At 37.6% G+C, this 20639-nt stretch overlaps 1 protein-coding gene across 1 annotated transcript in view; it reads left to right on the forward strand.

Annotated features, from left to right (window-relative positions):
* ldlrad4b (low density lipoprotein receptor class A domain containing 4b) overlaps nt 1-20639 on the forward strand; it is a 60498-nt gene that overhangs the window by 5769 nt on the left and 34090 nt on the right. The window contains exons 2-3 of the mRNA XM_051866648.1: nt 15264-15782; nt 19456-19596. Of these exons, the coding sequence (XP_051722608.1) occupies nt 15743-15782; nt 19456-19596 (181 nt within the window). The 5' untranslated portion in view covers nt 15264-15742. The remainder of the gene's footprint in view (nt 1-15263; nt 15783-19455; nt 19597-20639) is intronic.

A 20639-nucleotide genomic window follows, 5' to 3' on the forward strand; every position in this document is an offset into this window, starting at 1 on the left:
CCCGTAAGACCTTCATTCATCTTCAGAACACAAATTAAGATATTTTTGTTGAAATCCGATGACTCAGTGAGGCCTCCATAGCCAGCAATGACATTTCCTCTCTCAAGATCCATTAATGTACTAAAAACATATTTAAATCAGTTCATGTGAGTACAGTGGTTCAATATTAATATTATAAAGCGACGAGAATATTTTTGGTGCGCCAAAAAAACAAAATAACGACTTGTATAGTGATGGCCGATTTCAAAACACTGCTTGAGGAAGATTCAGAGTGTTATGAATCAGCGTGTTGAATCAGCAGTTCAACTGATTGAACTGATTCAACACGCTGATTCATAACACTCCGAAGCTTCCTCAAGCAGTGTTTTGAAATCGGCCATCACTATACAAGTCGTTATTTTGTTTTTTTGGCGCACCAAAAATATTCTCGTCGCTTTATAATATTAATATTGAACCACTGTAACAAAAAGAGAGAACACAACAATGAAAATTTTCAATTTGCAGGGATTCTAAATCTTGCCTCCAAACTCTTGAATCTTTTAAAACTGACCATCCTATAATAGTTAAGATAATAGCAAAACTGTTATTTTTCCTGTTAAGGAAAAATATTTTGATATTATTTTCTGCTGGATTCCGGGTCATATGGGACTATTTGGTAATGAACAGGCAGATGCTGCAGCAAAGAAAGCTCTCTCTTTGAGAATTACAGATTGTCAAATTCCTCCATCAGATCTCAAACCTGTGCTAAACTTGTATATATACCAAAAATGGCAAATGGAATGAAACCATTGTGTTAATAATAAGTTATATGAAGTTGATCCAATCATAAATGAAAACTTTTTTGTAAATTTTATTTTCGAGAGTAGACATGATCAGATGCCGAATTGGTCATTGCAGACTTACTCATTTGTTTTTATTGAAAGGTAATGTACCACCAGTATGTAATTTGTGTCTATAAAACATATTCTGTTGGAATGTACTGCTTTGAATGTCACTAGGCAACATTTTTACACAGAAAGTTCTTTAATGGATGTTTTCAAAAATATTTCACCAGAAATAATCTTTTTTACAAAGTTTTTTTTTATCAAATATTGAAATGAAAAATCTTATATAATGTTTGTTATATTTATGTGAGTTGATTATCAACTGTTGCTTTTTACTATTACTATGCCAATTATGTTTGTTTATTTTTTTAATGTTGTTCTTGCCATGAAAATAGCCATAGATGCTGATATGGCAATAAAAACAAACAAACAAATATCAAAGTTGAAAACAGTTGTGATGCTTAATATTTTTAGTGGAAACCATAATGCTTATTTTTTCAGGATTCTTTGATTAATAGAAAGTTCAAAAGAACAGCATTTATTTGAAATAGAAATCTTTTGTAACAATGTAAAGGTCTTTACTGTCACAATTTAACGAATCCTTGCTGAATACAAGTATTAATTTCATTTTTTTTAAAAATCTTACGGACACCAAATGTTTGAACTGTTGTGTGATACATAACATAATTAAGATGAGTATCAAACGATTTAAAATAAAATAATAATTTGTAATCAGTAATCAGTATTGATTACTAGGTTTATGCCGAGCGTCGCATGAACGAACAGAAAAACAGGTCTCGTTGCATTCACTTGTCTGAGAAAGTGTTAGCAGTATGAAGCGACGGCAATATATGGGCTTTTAAGGTAATCAGCTAACGTAGCTACAAGTTATTTTTATTGTTGGTGTTTTACTCCATTTTAATATCCAAATGTTAGTGAGAAGAAAAAAAACTTTTAGATATCATTCTGCATATGCGATGGACATCGGTTATGCTCATTTTTGGTACCTCTTTTGAAGGCATATTGAGTAAAACAGCTCTATATTTAACAAAGTACAGAACCGGAAGAGTTGCAACCTGTTTTACAGAATATAGAAGTTTGTTACACATAACCCGTATTTTTAGCATGTACTAACAAGCACCCAGAATACCCTAGAAGCCACCTAGCAACCATCCACACACCATAACTGTATAACAATGAACTTGCAACCCCTCACATTTAATTAATAAATAAATACATCTAAAATCTAGCATGGTTTTGTTTTGTCTTAAATGTACATGTTACAAATCAATGGCATCAAAACATAAAAGTAGTTATGTTGCATTAATCATGGCACTACACGCTTAAGAAGCATATCAGCTGATTTACTGTTGGAATGGATGGTATGGAGAACAAGTGTGTGGTTTGAGCTCATGCTAGACTTGACCTCCCTGACCTCTGCGGTGTGCATCGTTGCAGAATGCAGTAGAGCAGCAAAGGTCTGACTGTCTAGACACTGTGGGCGGAGTCGCAGAGGGCTGTCGATTGATTGGCTGAGAGGAGAGATTCTGAAACTGATTAGACGTTCGCTTCAAAGGCTTGTGTTTGTTTGTGGTCTGTGTTTCAGTTTTGCTTGTGTGTGTGCTCCTGTGCTTTCTGAACAATGCAGGAGGACGGATTGATTTTGTCTTTTCCACCCACATGGCTCCAAATTAATTGATTTTATTTGCCTTATCTTCATGTAGAGTCTCATCTCCGTGCTTTAAATAACATATTATGCAGTTGTCAATGTAAGGTCTGACCTGATCAATAAAGCCATTAATGTTTTCAGATCACTTTAGTGCATTATATTAAAGGGTAATCACTTTTCTTTTTGGGTGCAGAAAGGAAGTCATCTCATTCGCTGTTGCTAAGGCAACCAAAATCTCTAGCATATTGCATAAAACAGACTTTAATACAGCCCACATTTTGCCTTGTTGGCAATGTAGGATTGTTAAGATAAATAAACTGTTCACTTAAAAGAGGTGGGCCGAAATACATAAGAGGTTGGATTGGGCTGTCACTCAGATTACTGATAAGGTCAAACAAGACCCAAAAACATATAGTGATGACAATAGAGTAAAAGAGACTGTTAGAAGAAAGAGGAATGCAGGTACTGCAGTATTGAAAATGATAGACAGCCAAAACAACATCCGTCCTGAAACTCTGCAGACAGGCATGTTTTTCATAAATTCATGCTGTTGTATCTAGTGTCTTTACAGAGGCCAGTGTCTGCGTGTTTGCCATACAATGTGTGTTTCCTCTTTTACATGTGCTATTTTCACTTTATCACTTTTTCTGTCTGTGTAGATGTATTTATTTTTGGGGGAAAAAATGTATAGCCATACACTAGACCTCAGTTAGAACTTGAACACTGTTACTGAATCTACAGCATGAAATATGCAATGTGACCACCAGTGTAGTCTGATTCCCAAATGAATGATTTTTTTTGAGTTGATTCTTGTTAATGAACCAAAAGCCTACAAAGTGCAACCACCAATTCCTAAACAAATGATTTTTATGAATCGGTTCCTTTTTTAATGAATTGCATTGTTGAAAATACATACAGTATAACTAATAGTTACACTTAAAGGGTTAGTTCACCCAAAAATGAAATTTCTGTTACTAAGCACTCACTCTCATGTCGTTCCAAACCAGTAAGACTTTTGTTCATCTTCGGAACACAAATTAAGATTTTTTTTTTTTTTTTTTTTTTTTTTTTTATGAAATCCGAGAGGTTTTTTGAACCACACATAGGCCCAGAAAGGTAGTAAAGACATTGTTAAAATAGTCCATGTGACTACAGTGGTTCAACCTTAACAGTGCAATATGTAAGAATTTTGCAGTAAAATATCCAAAAACCACTAGGCCAGTGTTATATATTTTGTTCACTTGAGTACTTACAATATCCCAAATGTTTACAACTATTTGTAAATCGTGAGAAAATTGCAATTTTAACCAAGGCTCCGGGACGTGTGAGGAGTCGCCTGTCAATTGCGTCATACCCGCGTTACCCTCGGTTTCCGGTTTTATTTTGTAGAAACCATGGAAGCGCCAAAGACGCTTTAATATTTACGTTTTAATAGACAAGGGAACACCTGTTTTGATATATTTGTAGACAGAAAACTAATTATTGTTATATAGCTCATGTTTAGTCTTATTGTTTAAATCGAATTTTCTTGATTTTTTTTGCGAGTACCATGCTTTACCATGCCTCGGAGAAAAACACTATTTTGTGAAGTAGCTAACATAGCATAATCAGATGCAGCTTTATTTTTAGTAACAGTGATACAGCATTTTCTCCATCATACAATATGTTTTAAAATTAATTGCATGCCATTTATCAACACAAGCCATCCAGTATTTAATATATTCTAAAATCTAAAACTTTCTAGCTTACTGCAGTGTGCAACAAGTGTCTCACAGCAGCCACCGAGCGAACCCACAGAGTAACGTTATAACATCATTTTCAGCACACTCAAATATATCTAATATAATAAACAGAGCTGTGTTACCTCATACTCATGACCGGAAAAGCGGAAGCAGCGCCGGCGACTGTGGCATAATAAAAGTTCCGCTGCTCGTGAGGCGTGTGTTGTGCAATCGCTCCAGCGGCCTCGTTCAGCTCCCACAACACTCGGTCCTGCTCTGATTCATACTACAGTAACGTTAATAATCGCATCCATGAACATGATTTCTTCCCGAGTCCTATCCCAATTGTTTTCCACCAGCTGTGAGGTGAAGACCACATATCCCAAGATTCCGCGCTCAAACTTGGCATCATCAAGCTACGCCTTTGTTTTGAATAGGCCTCTAGCGACCTCTAGCGGACAGAAATACATATTGCATATTGCATCTTTAATGCTAAGAAGTGATGAGAATACTTTTTATGCTCAAAAACAAAACAAAAAATAACTAATTTACTTAACTATTTCTTTCTCAGTGATGGTCGTGCAGGTGGGGGTCAGCTTATATACAGTGCTTGTGATTGGTAATGTGAATTGGTACAGACTGGTCCAATCAAGATGTTGCAGGTCTTCATTGGTTTATTTAAAACCCATACCTTGTCAATACGTGTGTTCTACTTAATAGCTATATTAGGCTATTTTGATTACCCCAAATAGTTAGGCTACTTTACAGCTATCATAAAAATACACTTACTTGTAGGTTTAAAATACTACACATGGCACATTTATTGTTCAACAACAAACATTTCAGCAAAATGTATATTTTAGTCGGAATTATGTCGATCATTTTCTGTTGCGTTCCGTCTGTTTGGCGCGAGCGCGTGCGGAGGCGCTCGTTCACGGAAGTCTATGAAGTTGAGAGGAGATTCGCTAGCAGAAGGCTCGTCCCCTCCTGACAACAAAATGGAAATATTTGTATGACTTTCGAACATTTACAGATGGAGAATATACCTGTGAAACGTGAGTTATGCGCTGAGGAAGACGCCACATCACAAACACATTAAACAGCGCAAGTAGCCTATCTGTAAGATTCAGAGCATCTGACGGGGCAAGCCGCTTTAAAGTATAGGCTACGTGTTAACTATATCTTAATCTTACAAGTTATTTTTAAATCCCTTAATTTTAAGCATGTCTCATGTTTAGGACAAATCTCATTTTCCCCGCAGCAGCTCTGTGTCCACCACTATTTTTCAGATGCGCTCATATTGAACTACTGTATATCGATATAAACGGTATTGCCTCATTCCTTATCGTATATAAAAATGTACGTATATATCGATATATCGTACAAACTCAATATACCGGCGCCCAGCTCTTATTCATACTAAATAGCTATATAGCCTAGACCTTTTTAAGTATTGTTAATGTATATTTTATTGTTAATGTATATTTAAGCTGCCTTTTAAAAAATACTGAAAATTCTTCTTAAAAAAAATTGTTTTTCATCAGAACCAAATTGTTACAATTCTTACTACAGAATCAATAACAATGAAATTGTCTGAATAGTAATGTGTGTTGTTATGCTTAATAATGTAATTAGGCCTACCTGTGAAATCCTTTAATTCTGTCTCTCACAAGGGGTGTTGATTTTGCAACCTAAAATGGGTTGTTGACAAAAAAAAGGTTGAGGACCCCTGCTCTAGTTCTTTCTGATGTGCTTTGTTCTGTCTCCTGTCAACCACATTGAGTCTCAGTTGCACAGCACTAAAACTTAAACATGACTGGTTCACACACACATACGCACCTATAAACTGACTAACCCAGACAGCTGAGTCATCATTTGTTAACCTGCAGATCCTGGTTGTCAGGTCAACTTAGGACCCGTGCAGCAAAAGGGTTAATCTGTCTGATTACCGCTAGACATGAATAGGGCGGCCTTTCACTTTGCCTGAAACATTCGTTGTAATAGACTTTTACTTAGCAGAAGGTGTAAAGATAATCTGCATGTAAGAGAATAAAATTTTTCCTTGTCCATGTACACTGAAAAAATGTTTTGAAATAGTATTTTGTGGTAAAATGTACCCCAATAATCTTTTATTTACAACTGTGAAAAAGTGTATTTATGGGTGTATTTATGGGTAAATAGCAGTGTAATGAATGGGATAATATACGGTCAACTGGTCATTATTGCAAAGCAAACCCCTTTAGGATGATACAAGAACCCACTCTTTCGTACCAGTGTCTTGATCACCATGTAGGGGTTTATTTTGCTACAGACTGACAGGCAAGGTAGCAGCTATTAGTCATTTTTACTAATGGTTAATGACATGGGCTGTTATGTTTGAGTCTGGCTGGATGAATCAGTTCAGCGAATAGTTGTTCCTAAGAGCTTCATCATGATTTAACCAGGCACCGAGAGTGAGAAAGAGACAGACCCCCTACTGAGATCACATTACACAGACCGACAGATACAGGGAATATTTTAGCAGCCATTTATTGCAGTCATTTTACTGGTTTTCAGCATGGCTGTTGTTCAAACTATGCATCAAACTGTGTGTATTAGAACAGAGAGTATACACGTGTGGAGTGCTCTGTTTGTGATTCTTTGTCTGACTTTGTTAGTTATTTTATATTATTATATTTTATTTTTTGCACTGATATTAAAATTGTGGACAAAACTGACAAGATAATAAGTCTATTCAACATATGCAATTAAATTTTGTCTGTATGTTTTAGTGTTTCAAATGTTGAGGGAATTTATCTTTGTGGTTGATGATGGGGATCAGACATTGATCCAAACCAAAATTGAAGATTATCTGTTACAAGAAGGGACCACAAAACATTGATACTCCATTCTTCTGAACTTGAATCTTAGAAATGTAAAGAATGTCTTCACCAAAGGAAGCGCTCAAAATTCCAGGCATATTTTGTTATCACATGAGCTCTTTTTTGGGTCAACAGCTTATGTAAAAAATTGTCTGTAAGGGAAAACATTGTTTTTGTGCAGTAACCAATCACACGTTTTTTTTTTTTTTTAAGTCAATCACATGCTTACAAGGTTACTCTGAGATCTCATCAACACCAGTGAGCCTCTTACATTTAGATTACCTTTGCCATTATCTAACACAAGTTTATTATGCAAGTGACGTATCAGTGGGATTTCAGTACAATAATCATGCAGATTTTAGTTTTTCAAAGAAAGTGTTTGTTTATTTTATTTCTCTGTATCTTTTTAGATAACTGGTATCAATCTCAGACAGGTTTGTTAAATAGTTTGCCAGGTCTACTAGGTAAATGAAAACCCTACTTAAAGATGTTGTTCCACATTATTAAGCAAGTCACAGTTCTCATGCAATATGGGGAGGAAGAAAGATCTTTCTGAAGACAAAAAGCAATGAAATGGTGCAATGTTATGCAAAAGGCATGAAAACAACTAATATTGTGTGAAAAGTGAATGGAGATTATGGAACTATCATAAGATTTGTGAGTGATTTAAAGCACAGCAGAACTCGGTCAGATAAAGGCTTAAAGTTTCTGTCAAACAAGTTAATTGTATTAAAAGGACAGCTGTAAAAAAAAAAAAAAAAAAAAAAAAATGCCACTGTTGAGCAGCAGGTATTTGAAGCTCCTGGTGTCTTTGGAGTCTCAAGAACCTCTCCATGCAGGCTTGCATTTCAGCCACCCCTAACCAAACCTCACAAAGAGAAACATTTACAGTGGGTGTAAAAATACATTTTCAAACAGTTTTATTGCTGTGATGTTTTTTTTTTTCAGCATGGGATAGTGCATAGTGCATTGTATTTCAGAAGGCATTATCCTTCTTTTTATACTAAAGCTGAAAATGGCCAGTTATGAACTCCACATATCTTGCAGAAGTCATTTCAACACCCTCAGAGACCCTAAAGGGACCTTCCATCTCACTTCCCAATATTCCAGCCCAAATCATCACCCGCCAGCTCCTTGCTGATGTCGCAGTCTTGTTGGAACGTGGTGACCACTCACCAACCATCCAGAAATCCATCCATCTAGACCATCCATTGTAGTACGGCATTCGTCAGTGAATAAAACTATTTAAAAATGAGTCTTTATTTATTTCTACACCCACTGTAAATGTTTCTCTTTGTGAGTTTATAGATGCCCTTTTAATACAATTAACTTGTTCGACAGAAACTTTCCTTAAAAGTTCTGCTGTGCTCTAAGTCACTCACAAATCTGATGATAGTTTGATAATTTACATTCACTTCTCACACAATATTAGTTGTTTTCATGCCTTTTACATATCATTGCACTATTTCATGCTTTTCAGCTTCAGAAAGATCTTTCTTCCTCCCCATATTGCATGAGAACTGTGACCTGCTTAATAATGTGGAATAACCTCTGAAATTAAAGTTTAAGTTTTTTAGCTTTTAGTATGAATATGTTAGCCTTAAGATTATGAATAAGCTGGTGTGTTCCAAAACAATGACAAAATTCGCATTTATGAAATATAAGCATTCAAAACTTATAGTCTCTCACTTCCGCTAAAATGGATCACAGATTTTCATGACATCACATCGCACTTCAGTTTCTCGTCAAATCTTCGGTCCAATCAAATGCTCTCTAGAATCTGAAGTCCCACCTCCTCCTACACTCTTACAGACGCTGAAGCCTCGGCTGAAATCGGTCATTTGCTCACACATTTACTAGTTCTACATGGTGAATGGCACATAGTGCACTATATAGAGAATAGGAAACGATTCAGACAGTGTAAATATGCTTTCCTTTGACACGAATTAAGTCGAATTTTCGCGTTAGTGTCACATGAACCACCGCAACGCGAGCAGTGTGCTCCGGTCCAGAGACACGAAAGCACAGAGCGGATCAAATGCGCAAAGTCAGCACAGACCACAGAAGGTATCGGACCCATTTGAATTCTGCACAGATTGCTGTATATAAGCGATATAAAGGACATTAAGAGGAGAAGCGGTTAGAGATTAGAAGGAAACAGAGGTTTTACAGAGTCTAACGTTACTGGCCGACCTGTAACATAAACGAAACGCTATTGGCTATTTTAAAAAAGGGGCGGGGCTGTTCGATATATCGCCCTGTCTTCCTGTTTCAGTTGAAATTACGTCAACACATTGAATAATGCTGCGCGTTCCAACACTCTTCAGCGGGCCTTTAAGTAGGGTTTACACTTACCTAAGTAGACCTGGCAAACTGTTTAACAAACCTGTCTGAGACTGATAACAGTTATCTAAAAAGATATGGAGAAATAAAACAAACAAACACTTTCTTTGAAAAACTAAAATCTGAATGTTTATTGTAGTGAAATTCTCCTGATATGTCACTTGCATAATAATTTGGAACACAGTGTATATATATATATATATATATATATACAGGTGCTGGTCATATAATTAGAATATCATCAAAAAGTTGATTTATTTCACTAATTCTTCACTAAAACTTGTATATTATATTCATTCATTACACACAGACTGATATATTTCAAATGTTTATTTCTTTTAATTTTGATGATTATAACTGACAACTAAGGAAAATCCCAAATTCAGTATCTCAGAAAATTAGAATATTACTTAAGACCAATACAAAGAAAGGATTTTTAGAAATCTTGGCCAACTGAAAAGTATGAACATGAAAAGTATGAACATGTAAAGCACTCAATACTTTGTTGGGGCTCCTTTTGCCTGAATTACTGCAGCAATGTGGCGTGGCATGGAGTCGATCAGTCTGTGGCACTGCTCAGGTGTTATAAGAGCCCAGGTTGCTCTGATAGTGGCCTTCAGCTCTTCTGCATTGTTGGGTCTGGCATATCGCATCTTCCTCTTCACAATACCCCATAGATTTTCTATGGGGTTAAGGTCAGGCGAGTTTGCTGGCCAATTAAGAACAGGGATACCATGGTCCTTAAACCAGGTACTGGTAGCTTTGGCACTGTGTGCAGGTGCCAAGTCCTGTTGGAAAATGTAATCTGCATCTCCATAAAGTTGGTCAGCAGCAGGAAGCATGAAGTGCTCTAAAACTAACTGGTATACGGCTGCGTTGACCTTGGACCTCAGAAAACACAGTGGACCAACACTTGCAGATGACATGGCACCCCAAACCATCACTGACTGTGGAAACTTTACACTGGACCTCAAGCAACTTGGATTGTGTGCCTCTCCTCTCTTCCTCCAGACTCTGGGACCCTGATTTCCAAAGGAAATGCTAAATTTTCTTTCATCAGAAAACATAACTTTGGACCACTCAGCAGCAGTCCAGTCCTTTTTGTCTTTAGCCCAGGCGTGACGCTTCTGACGCTGTCTGTTGTTCAAGAGTGGCTTGACACAAGGAATGCGACAGCTGAAACCCATGTCTTGCATACGTCTGTGCGTAGTGGTTCTTGAAGCACTGACTCCAGCTGCAGTCCACTCTTTGTGAATCTCCCCCACATTTTTGAATGGGTTTTGTTTCACAATCCTCTCCAGGGTGCGGTTATCCCTATTGCTTGTACACTTTTTTTCTACCACATCTTTTCCTTCCCTTCACCTCTCTATTAAGGTGCTTGGACACAGAGCTCTGTGAACAGCCAGCCTCTTTTGCAATGACCTTTTGTGTCTTGCCCTCCTTGTGCAAGGTGTCAGTGGTCGTCTTTTGGACAACTGTCAAGTCAGCAGTCTTCCCCATGATTGTGTAGCCTACAGAACTAGACTGAGAGACCATTTAAAGGCCTTTGCAGGTGTTTTGAGTTAATTAGCTGATTAGAGTGTGGCACCAGGTGTCTTCAATATTGAACCTTTTCACAATATTCTAATTTTCTGACATACTGAATTTGGGATTTTCCTTAGTTGTCAGTTATAATCATCAAAATTAAAAGAAATAAACATTTGAAATATATCAGTCTGTGTGTAATGAATGAATATAATATACAAGTTTCACTTTTTGAATGGAATTAGTGAAATAAATCAACTTTTTGATGATATTCTAATTATATGACCAGCACCTGTATATAGTGCCCTCCACAATTATTGGCACCCTTAGTAAATATGAGCAAAGGCAGCTGTGAAAATAAATCTGCATTGTTTATCCTTTTGATCTTTCATTTAAAAAAAATCACAAAATTTTAACCTATCATTGAAGTAAAACAATTGAAAATGGGGGGGAAAGCTCATTATGAAATAAATGTTTTTCTCTAGTTCACATTGGCCACAATTATTGGCACCCAATTATTGCAACGTCCTTTTCCCAAGATAACAGCTCTAAGTCTTCTTCTAAAATGCCTGATGAGTTTTGAGAACACCTGACAAGAGATCAGAGATCATTCCTTCATACAGAATCTCTCCAGATCCTTCTGATTCCCAGCTCCATGGTGGTGCTTCTTCTCTTCAGTTCACTCCACTCATTTTCTTTAGGGTTCAGGTCAGGGAACTGGGATGGCCATGGCAGAAGCTTCATTTTGTGCTCAGTGACACATTTTTGTGTTGGTTTTGATTTTTGTTTTGGATCATTGCCACGATGGAAGATCCAATCACGGCCCATTAAAAGATTTCTAGCAGAAGCGGTCAGGTTTAGATTTTTATCTGTTAGTATTTGATAGAATCCATGATGGCATTTATCTGAACAAGATGTCCAGGACCTCCAGCAGAAAAATAGACCCACAACATTAAAGATCCAGCAGTATATTTAACCGTGTGCATGGGGTACTTTTTATCCATGTGTGCACCAAACCCATCTGGTGGGTTTGCTGCCAAAAAGCTCTTTTTTTAGTTTCATCTGACCATAGAACCAGGTCCTGTTTGAAGTTCCAGTCTTGTCTGACAACTGAATATGCTGGAGATTGTTTCTGGATGAGAGCAGAGGATTTTTCTTGAAACCCTCCCGAACAACTTGTGGGGGTGTAGGTGCTGTTTGATCTTTTTTTTTTAGGATTTCTGAGACTCAAGACTCAACTAATCTCTGCAATTCTCCAGCTGTGATCCTTGGAGAGTCTTTGGCCACTCAAACTTTCCTCCTCACCGTGCATTAGGGCGATATAGACACACGTCCTCTTCCAGGCAGATTTGTAACATCTTTAGTTGATCGGAACTTCTTAATTATTGCCCTGATAATGGAAATGGGGATTTTCAATGCGTTAGCTTTTTTCTCATAGCCATTTTCTATTTTGTGAAGCTTAAGGTAATCAATCTTCTATTTTGTGAAGCTTAAGGTAATCAATCTTTTGCTGCACATCAGAACTATATTCTTTGGTTTTTCTCATTGTGATGAATGATTAAGGGAATTTGGCCTTTGTGTTTACACATATTTGTACTGCTGTGGATCAGGAAGTCATGGCTGGACAATTTCATGTTCATGATCACCCTGGTGTGCTAAAAAATGTAAATATGAATGGGAATATACTTCAGAGATATTTTACTCATAAGAATTGCTAGGGGTGCCAATAATTGTGGCCAACGTGTATTGGAGAAAAACATTTATTTCATAATGTGAGTTTCGAATTGTTTTACTTCGATGAAAGGAGACCATTCCTTCATACAGAATCTCTCCAGATTCTTCTGATTCCCAGCTCATGGAATAGAATTTTAACATTGGTCAGTATATGTCAAAATATTTTACGACATGTTGATAATTGATAATAATAATAATTTTATATTTGATATAAAAAAAAATGTTGTTTTTTACATCCCTAGTCTGAACTAAGCCTTATTTACATGGTTTGTAGAGTCTTTTTCACTCCCACTCTGAAAGGAGAACCACTTAGGAAAAGGACACATGGAGGAACAAAGAGATAACAATGAAGAAAAGCAAATCTAAACATCTGGCAGATGTTCGTCTGTGTTATCTGTGATGGCTGTAGTAGTGTCCTGAAACGACCTCGGTTGACTGTGTGTGTGTCTCGGTCTTTGTTTGACTTGGACGGTGTTCTCTTGTTTCACGTGTGTGGAATATTATTTATTGTGTGATGGATCCGTGCTCTCGCTGTGCGGCTTGCGGCAGGGGTCAGACGAGGTGAGGGCTTGCCGTGTTTCTAAGTAACACAGCCGATGTGTAGTCGGCAGTCTGGGCTCAGCGCGGCGTCCGCTGGGATGTCGAGAGCTTTAAAGGTTGTCTGAGGACATGTTCTGCCTGGTCTTCTAGCCTTCTCCAAATGAAAATGGAGTTGCGGGGTTTTTTTTTTTTTTTTTTGAGAAATTAAATCAATGATATTAAGCCACAGAAACATTAGCTGTGGCTTGTGATAACTATGTCCAGTAAAGTGTTCTAGCGTGTTATGTAACAGTCATTAACGGCTGACGCTCCTGCTGGGGATTGAAGACGCTAATATGCATCTCTTCACAGGAACTTGATGTTTTGTTTCTGGTAAAGATCTGCAGTAGGATAATAAAATGTTGATGTGTTGACCCCCTGCTGTTTCTAATTTTTGTTTAATGAAGCACCCATGTTGCGTCTGTCTGTATTTTGTCTGTCTCAAACCTTTTCTGCTAGATGATTGTATAACTGGTGATTGGTGGTAACCGATAGTATTAAAAACAATACCATGGGTATTGTTTTTAAAAGGGGTAGTACCAGATGGTGCTTTGATATTGATATTGTTAGGGTTAGGGTTAAGCAGCACAACAATTTTCATAAGATTGATAATAATAAATGTTTCTTGAGTACCAAATCAGCATATTAGAATGATTTTTGAAGGATCATGTGACACTGAAGACTGGAGTAATGATGCTGAAAATTCCACCATATTACTGTTCACTTTTTATTGTATTTTGATCAAATTTTATGAGCATAAGAGAATTTTTTTTTCAAACATTAAAAAATCTTCTCGACCACAAACTTTTAAATGGTAGTGCATGTTAAATTTGATGTCCTTATATGTGCAAATTAATGTTGGATTAATATATTCAACCACTGATACATTTGCCATTATTATCTCAATGATAACAGACAATCAATCAGACAATATTAATGTTTTTAGTTTAGTTGACAACATGGTTTGTTTGCAGAAAACATTTTCAGGGGAATTATTGAACGAATCCTATAAATGCATTTTAAAATACTGAATAAGATCATTCTTAATAGAATTAAATGAAATTGTGTATCGAATTGAATTTTTCATTTGAAAAGAAATAGTTAACGGAACAACAATAACGCTTTAACAGTTAAAAATAGCTACATATCACTCATAGTTCAAGCCAGGGTTGCCAGGTTCACTGTTTTTTCCCCACACCAAACATTATTTGTAGCGCGCTTTCCATCCAATAATCACAAAGAGCTTTGTGCTTTGTTACTTCTGATAAGAAACAGTTTCAGCTTTCAAATTCTATCCCATTTTTATCACGAAATTCAAACAGTAAATGGCGTTTTGATGCTCTTAAATGTGACGTGACAGATTGCTGTAGTGCCTCAGTTCAGGCGGCAGCATGGAGGGCGAGTCTTTTCTTCCACTTTAATTTAGTTATATCTCGAAAAACATGCATGAACATCAGAAGGTGTGTTGAAAGATACAGTACAACTTACCAAAATGAATCATGTCTCATGTAATTGCTTAATAAAACATCAATAAAACAGCTTGTGAACAATATGTCAGTTAACTTTGCATTTACCTCAGGTAAGTTATCCGATGTTCACAGTTTTTTAGCTAGCTATAAAAAGGAGCTTATTTACTGTTAATTATGAAAGTATGCTTGAATAAATTTGTCATGAAGACAAGTGTTTATGAAACTACCTTTTGTGCAACAAAAGTTGCATACAAACATTTCAGTTTTTATTTGTGTAATTATTATATCTGAAAATAACCAAATGAGAGGGTTCCCTTCCTGTATTTTTTTCCTTAAGAAAATCAAACTGTCGGCATCGGAAGATATCATTCTGAATAATCGGCTAACATTATCAGCGGAGAAATTTAGTATTGTATATCTCTAGAGAAAACTATGGGAACCTTTTGTAAGCGAGTTGTTTGCCTTTTGCAAGTGAATTTTTTGTTCTATGTAATTCAACCACTCAACTGATTTTCTCTCTCTGTCTCCGTCTCTCTCAGTGAGCTTGCAGTCTGAAGGATGAGGTGGGGCGCATTGATTAGCATGCTGCTATGCTGAGAAGAGTTTATCCACCCAGGACGAGCGGCAGCAGTTACATGTTCCCTTCCTGAATCAGCTATCAGACACCTGCTCTGAATCAAGTACCTGTCTGGATCTTACCCTCACACACAGCTATGGCTGGCTGGCTCTGGCTGGGAGGGTAATCGGTGCGCTGGTTGCCCTGGCAACCCCACCCTGATTCCTGCTGAATAGAGCCCTAGTCCGTCACTGAAGACTTTTTAGCCCCCCTCCACCTTTCTTCTGAGTTTATTTGCCCTTTCGTGGAGGTAAAGGGCAGCGGCCAAGGCAGGAGCCATGGACATGTGAGGTGAGAATGGCAGCACGGCGGCTGTTCGGCCCCCAGGAGCCCTCAGGCAATCGGAGCCAATAACGTGGGTGCCCACACACACACACATACGGGCCGAGCGGCGGGAGCAGTATGCAGGAGGCTGACCTACCGGCCACCAATGCTTTCACAGGTGAGCACCGGATCAGGTTTACCTCAGTGTTGGTATTAAGCAGGATAAGCTGTTGGCGTGAACGTGAGTTTAATGATTCATGCCAACGGTAAAGATTATGTTCATGAGGAGGTTCATGTTGTGCTTTACAAACTCAGGATGTTTTTTGTGTGCTAATATTCAAAGCTGCTCTCTCACTCCCCCTCCCCTTCCCAGACTCCTCTGCTCCATTTCTCAGACAGCCTGCATTTCTCTCCCCTGCCTAGAATGGAATGCGGAGAAGGAGAGAGAAAGTACGAGATGGGCGGAGGGCGGTGGAGGTTGGGCTGTGTACTAAACCAAAGTTTGACAGTCTAGTGCACTGCAGACAGGGAGCAGAACCTCTTCTCTCCTCCTTCTTGTCTGGTCTTTTTTTATTTTTTTTCTCATCTTTTCTCATCCCCTCTCTGTTTTCCTTTTTTCATCTACATCTCATGTTCTCTTTTCTTCTCTTCTCTTCTTCTCTTGTCGTCTCGTCTCTTCTGGTTTGGCCTCAGGTCATGTTTTCTCTTCTTGCTTCGTCTCATTTCTGCTCTTCTTGTTTTGTCTCGTTTCTGGTCTTCCTGTTTCGTCTCGTCTCATCTTTTCTCGTCTTGTCTTGTCTTTTCTTGTCTCGTCTGGTTTCTTGTTTCATCTCGTCTAGTCTCTGCACTTCTTGTTTTATCTCGTCTCTTTTCATCTCTTCTCTCCTCATCTCTCATCTTTTCCTTGTCTCATTTCTTCTCTTTTTTTTTTCTCGTTCTTGTTTTGTCTCTTCTCATCTCTAGTCTGATCTCTTCTTGCCTCTTCTCCTTCTTTTCTCATCTCTTCTTCTCTCCTCCAATGTCTGGTCTCTTTTTTATTTTGTTGTCTTTTCTCTCCTTTCTACTTCTCATCATCTTATCTTCTTGTCCCGTCTTCTCTTCTCCTCTTCTGGATATGTACGGTCTCTTCGTTTTGTCTCCACTCTTCTCCTCTACTTTCATCTTCCTATCTTTTGTCCTCTCCATGTCTCATCTGTTCTCTCATCTCATCTCGTATTTTTTTTTTCTTGTGTTTTCTTCTTTCTTCTCACCTCGTCTTGTCTCATCTGGTCTCTTCTTTTCTCATCTCATCTAGTGTCGTCTATTTTCATCATGCTCAGTATCTTTTCTCTTCTTATCTACTCATCTCTCCATCTTCTACTTTTCCAATTTTCTCCTGTCCTCATCTTCTTTTCCTCTTCTCTCCTCATTTTATCTTGTGTAGTCTCTTCTTGTCTTGTCTGGTCACTTTTTTTTTTTTTTTTTTTTTTTTTTTTAAACCTGTTTTTGCCTCTCCTTATTTTGTCTCATCTCATCTCATCTCATCTGGTCTCTTCTCTCCTAATTTCTCCTCTTCTACTCTATCTTCTCCTCTTTTTGTCTTGTCTCTTCTTCTCTCCTATTGTTTTATCTGTTTTTCTTTTTCATTTTGTCTCCTCTCTTCTCATCCTGTCTGTTCTCTCCTTTTCCTCTTCTCTTCTCGTCTCGTCTCATCTACTTCTCTTCTTTTGTCATCTAGTTTCTTCTCGTCTTGTCCTCTCTTCTAGTCTCGTTGTGTCTTGTCAGGTCTATCCTGTTCTCTCTGGATTGTTACTGTTTTGTGCTGCTCGGTTTGTGCAGGTGAATTTAATGATTTGCATGATTGACTCATGCTCTGTTAAGGTTTAAGGAAGACAGAGAACTGCTGATTAATTTGACTAATGATCTTCATATCAATTCTAAAGCCGCTTTTAGCTGCACCACACCCTGTGAGAGATTGCATGGGTGTGCTTTGGTATTGTCTAGCACCTCCTCCTCAGACAGAGAAGTTGTTTGGAGTGCTGGTGTCATCACTGTCTGGTTTGCTTTGCATTCTGGTCCTGTGTAAATGCTTTATAGTGGAGAGTCAGTCTTCCGTACAGTCGAATATCCACCAATATCAGGTCAATGTTGAGTTTCTCTAAAAGCATGCTTGCAGGAACACTTATTTTAAGATCATTTATAAGAGCCAGTGACCTACATATAGAGGATCATCGCTGCCTGAGATCCACAAATCACTGTAAAGTTTTTAGCCCAGTGAAACTTTCCCACAAACTCCAGCAGCTGAGCATTTTCAGATCCTCGCAGGATGTCCTAGTGTTTTTAGTTGTTAAGTTGAGAAGTGTAGACTTTTCATAGAATGCATATTTAATAGGTTTCATAGATCTCCTTGATATTAATGTTAGCTTCTCAAGGTTTGTTCACACCAAGAACGATAATTTTATTAGCGTCCACACCAATGGATAGTAACATTCTGTTTATTAAGCGTTTGCTGCAGTTTTGTTGTGTCGTTTTAAAGCTCAATCTTTTTAAAGTCAGGGTGAATTCTGATTGGATGTCAATGTTTTAATTGTTCATCAGCTGGAAAAAAATCATTCAGAAATTGATTCCAGCAATATCATTCCTCTGTGTCATTATCATTATAAATGTGGAATGGACTTTCTTATTCTCATATAATTAGAACGATTATTAAAACTTTGATAGTTATACTCATCTTTATTGCCCTTGGTGTGAACAGCCCTGTACACTGACTTTAGCTCTCTCATTTATTGATTTAGCTTGAAACTTTAAAGAACTTAGTCAAATTAAATATCATATTTTATATGATGCAAAAAGAAATAAGGCTGTGAGGAATTCTGTACAGTCTGTTGAATATGCTGTACCATTGTTCAGTCGGTAAAACATCAAAAATTCGTCAATCAACACATTATGAAATCATGAAGGGAGATGGTCAGGAAGGTTTAAATCACAAACTGACAGTTTTTGGGGGTGTTTTGGGGCAAAATTGCAGCTGAATTTGACAACTAGCAATCGATCATCTTGCATTTTTGTTGTGTTGAAAAGAGCAGCTTTGACATTTAGTTACATGGGGAAAATGTTTTGTAAGGGAGTTTCAAGTAGATGACACAATTTTTGATCTGCAGAAGATGCATTTTATATATTTGCAGGACCATTTCAAAAGTTTGGAGTCTGTGAGGTTTTTTTTTTTTTTTTCTTCTTTTCTTCTGCTCACAAAGGCTCCAATTATTTGAAAAGAATATAGAAAACAGTGTTAATATTGTACAATATTATTACCATTTAAAATAACTGTTTTCTCTTTTAATATATTTTAAATGTAATGTATTCCTGTGATGGCAAAGGTGAATTTTCAGCAGCCATAAATGTAGTCTTCAGTGTCACATGATCCTTCAGAAATCTTTCTAATATATCTGATTTGGAGTTCAAGAAACATTTCTTATTATTAATGTTGAAAACTGTCGTTCTGCATAATATTTTTGTGGAAACCGTGATACATTTTTTTCAGGGTAGATTTGTTTGTAACAATGTAAAAGTCTTTGTCACTTTTGATCAATTTAATGTATCCTTGCTGAAAAAAAAAGTATTCATTTCTTTTTAAAAAAATCTTACTGACCCCAAACTATTGAACAGTAGTGTAGTGTAATTTGGGAGCTGCATTTACAATGCATTTGACTTAAAAAATCATTTTCTAGGGATAAGGGCCAGAGCAAAGGTTGGAAATTTGACAAGCCCTGAAGCAGCAGGTGTGAAAACAGAACCTGACTCTAATTGTTATTGATTAACCTATTTAAAGACGAGTCACTGCAGTTTTTTGTGTTGGATTTTTTCGTCCATAGAGTGCAGATTCCACTGCGCTAATGGAAGATGTCTGAACCTGGGCTCGCAGGTCTGTGATCAGCTCAACCACTGTGGAGACAACAGTGATGAGGTGCACTGCCCCATCTCCACCCAGCATCCTGCATCTGCCATCTTCAGCTGTGAGTCCATCTCTCTAACATTCTTGCTCCAAACTCAGACCTGCCTGTATTCTGCTTCTGATGAGGTCAGCAGGATGTTTTCATACTTCTCATCTGAATTCCTGAGGCGTTTGTATCCAAGCCACCTGCAGGGTGTGAGTGTGAGACGAGTGTTAAATGGTGTCTCTGCATGCTGAAATGTGGAGAGGGAGGGAGTGTGTGTGTGTGTATGTGTTCTTGTATACATGGTTTATGAGGACACAAATGTGTATAATGTCATAGGTATTACAACGTAAACATGGTTTATGAGGACACTTCCTGTGTCCTCGTAAACCAAATGGCTTAAAGAACATACTAAACTGTGTTAATTCAAAACTGTGAAATTCAAAAAATGCAGACAGTTTTCTGTGATGGGTAGGTTTAGGGGTAGGGGTAGTGTAGGGGGATAGAATATACAGTTTGTACAGTATAAAAACCATTACGTCTATGGAGAGTCCCCATAAGGTTCAGGTTCATTGTGCTTGATGGTTATGCCACAAAATGAGTCATTAAATTGAAATAAAACTTTGCATGTGTTTTAAAATATTTTTTTTAAAGATTATTATTTTCTTGTGGACTCTCTAATATGTCATTGACCCATATATTTGCTCTGTAATTAAGCAAAAGTGTGACTTTTTTTAGCAAAATCATGGTGAATATTCGCTATTTCGTCCAGCTCCTGGTGTGAGACTGTGGCAGCCAGTCAGCTTTGATCTACCATAGCTCTTTTGTGTCTCCAAGTTTGAGGAAACCAGAGCAGACAAAAAAAATAAAAAAATCCAGAAAAAAGCACGTAGCTCCGTCTGCGTCTCTCTTCTCTAGCTGTGTTGAAATCAGTCATCTGTTCTTGCCATGTCATGCTCCCCTGTGTTCGCTCTGCTCTGAGGGGTGTCTTCAGTCAGAGCTGTTAGAGCAGTAATGCTCATTTCCCCAGCAGACAAACAGCCGCCATATACTGCAAGAGGGAGAGAGGAATGATGCTGATAGACGTTAGTGAAGACGATATATGCTGAGAGCGAGACAGA

This window comes from Ctenopharyngodon idella, chromosome 16 (genome assembly GCF_019924925.1).
Source record: "Ctenopharyngodon idella isolate HZGC_01 chromosome 16, HZGC01, whole genome shotgun sequence".
NCBI classification, from domain to species: Eukaryota; Metazoa; Chordata; class Actinopteri; order Cypriniformes; family Xenocyprididae; genus Ctenopharyngodon; species Ctenopharyngodon idella.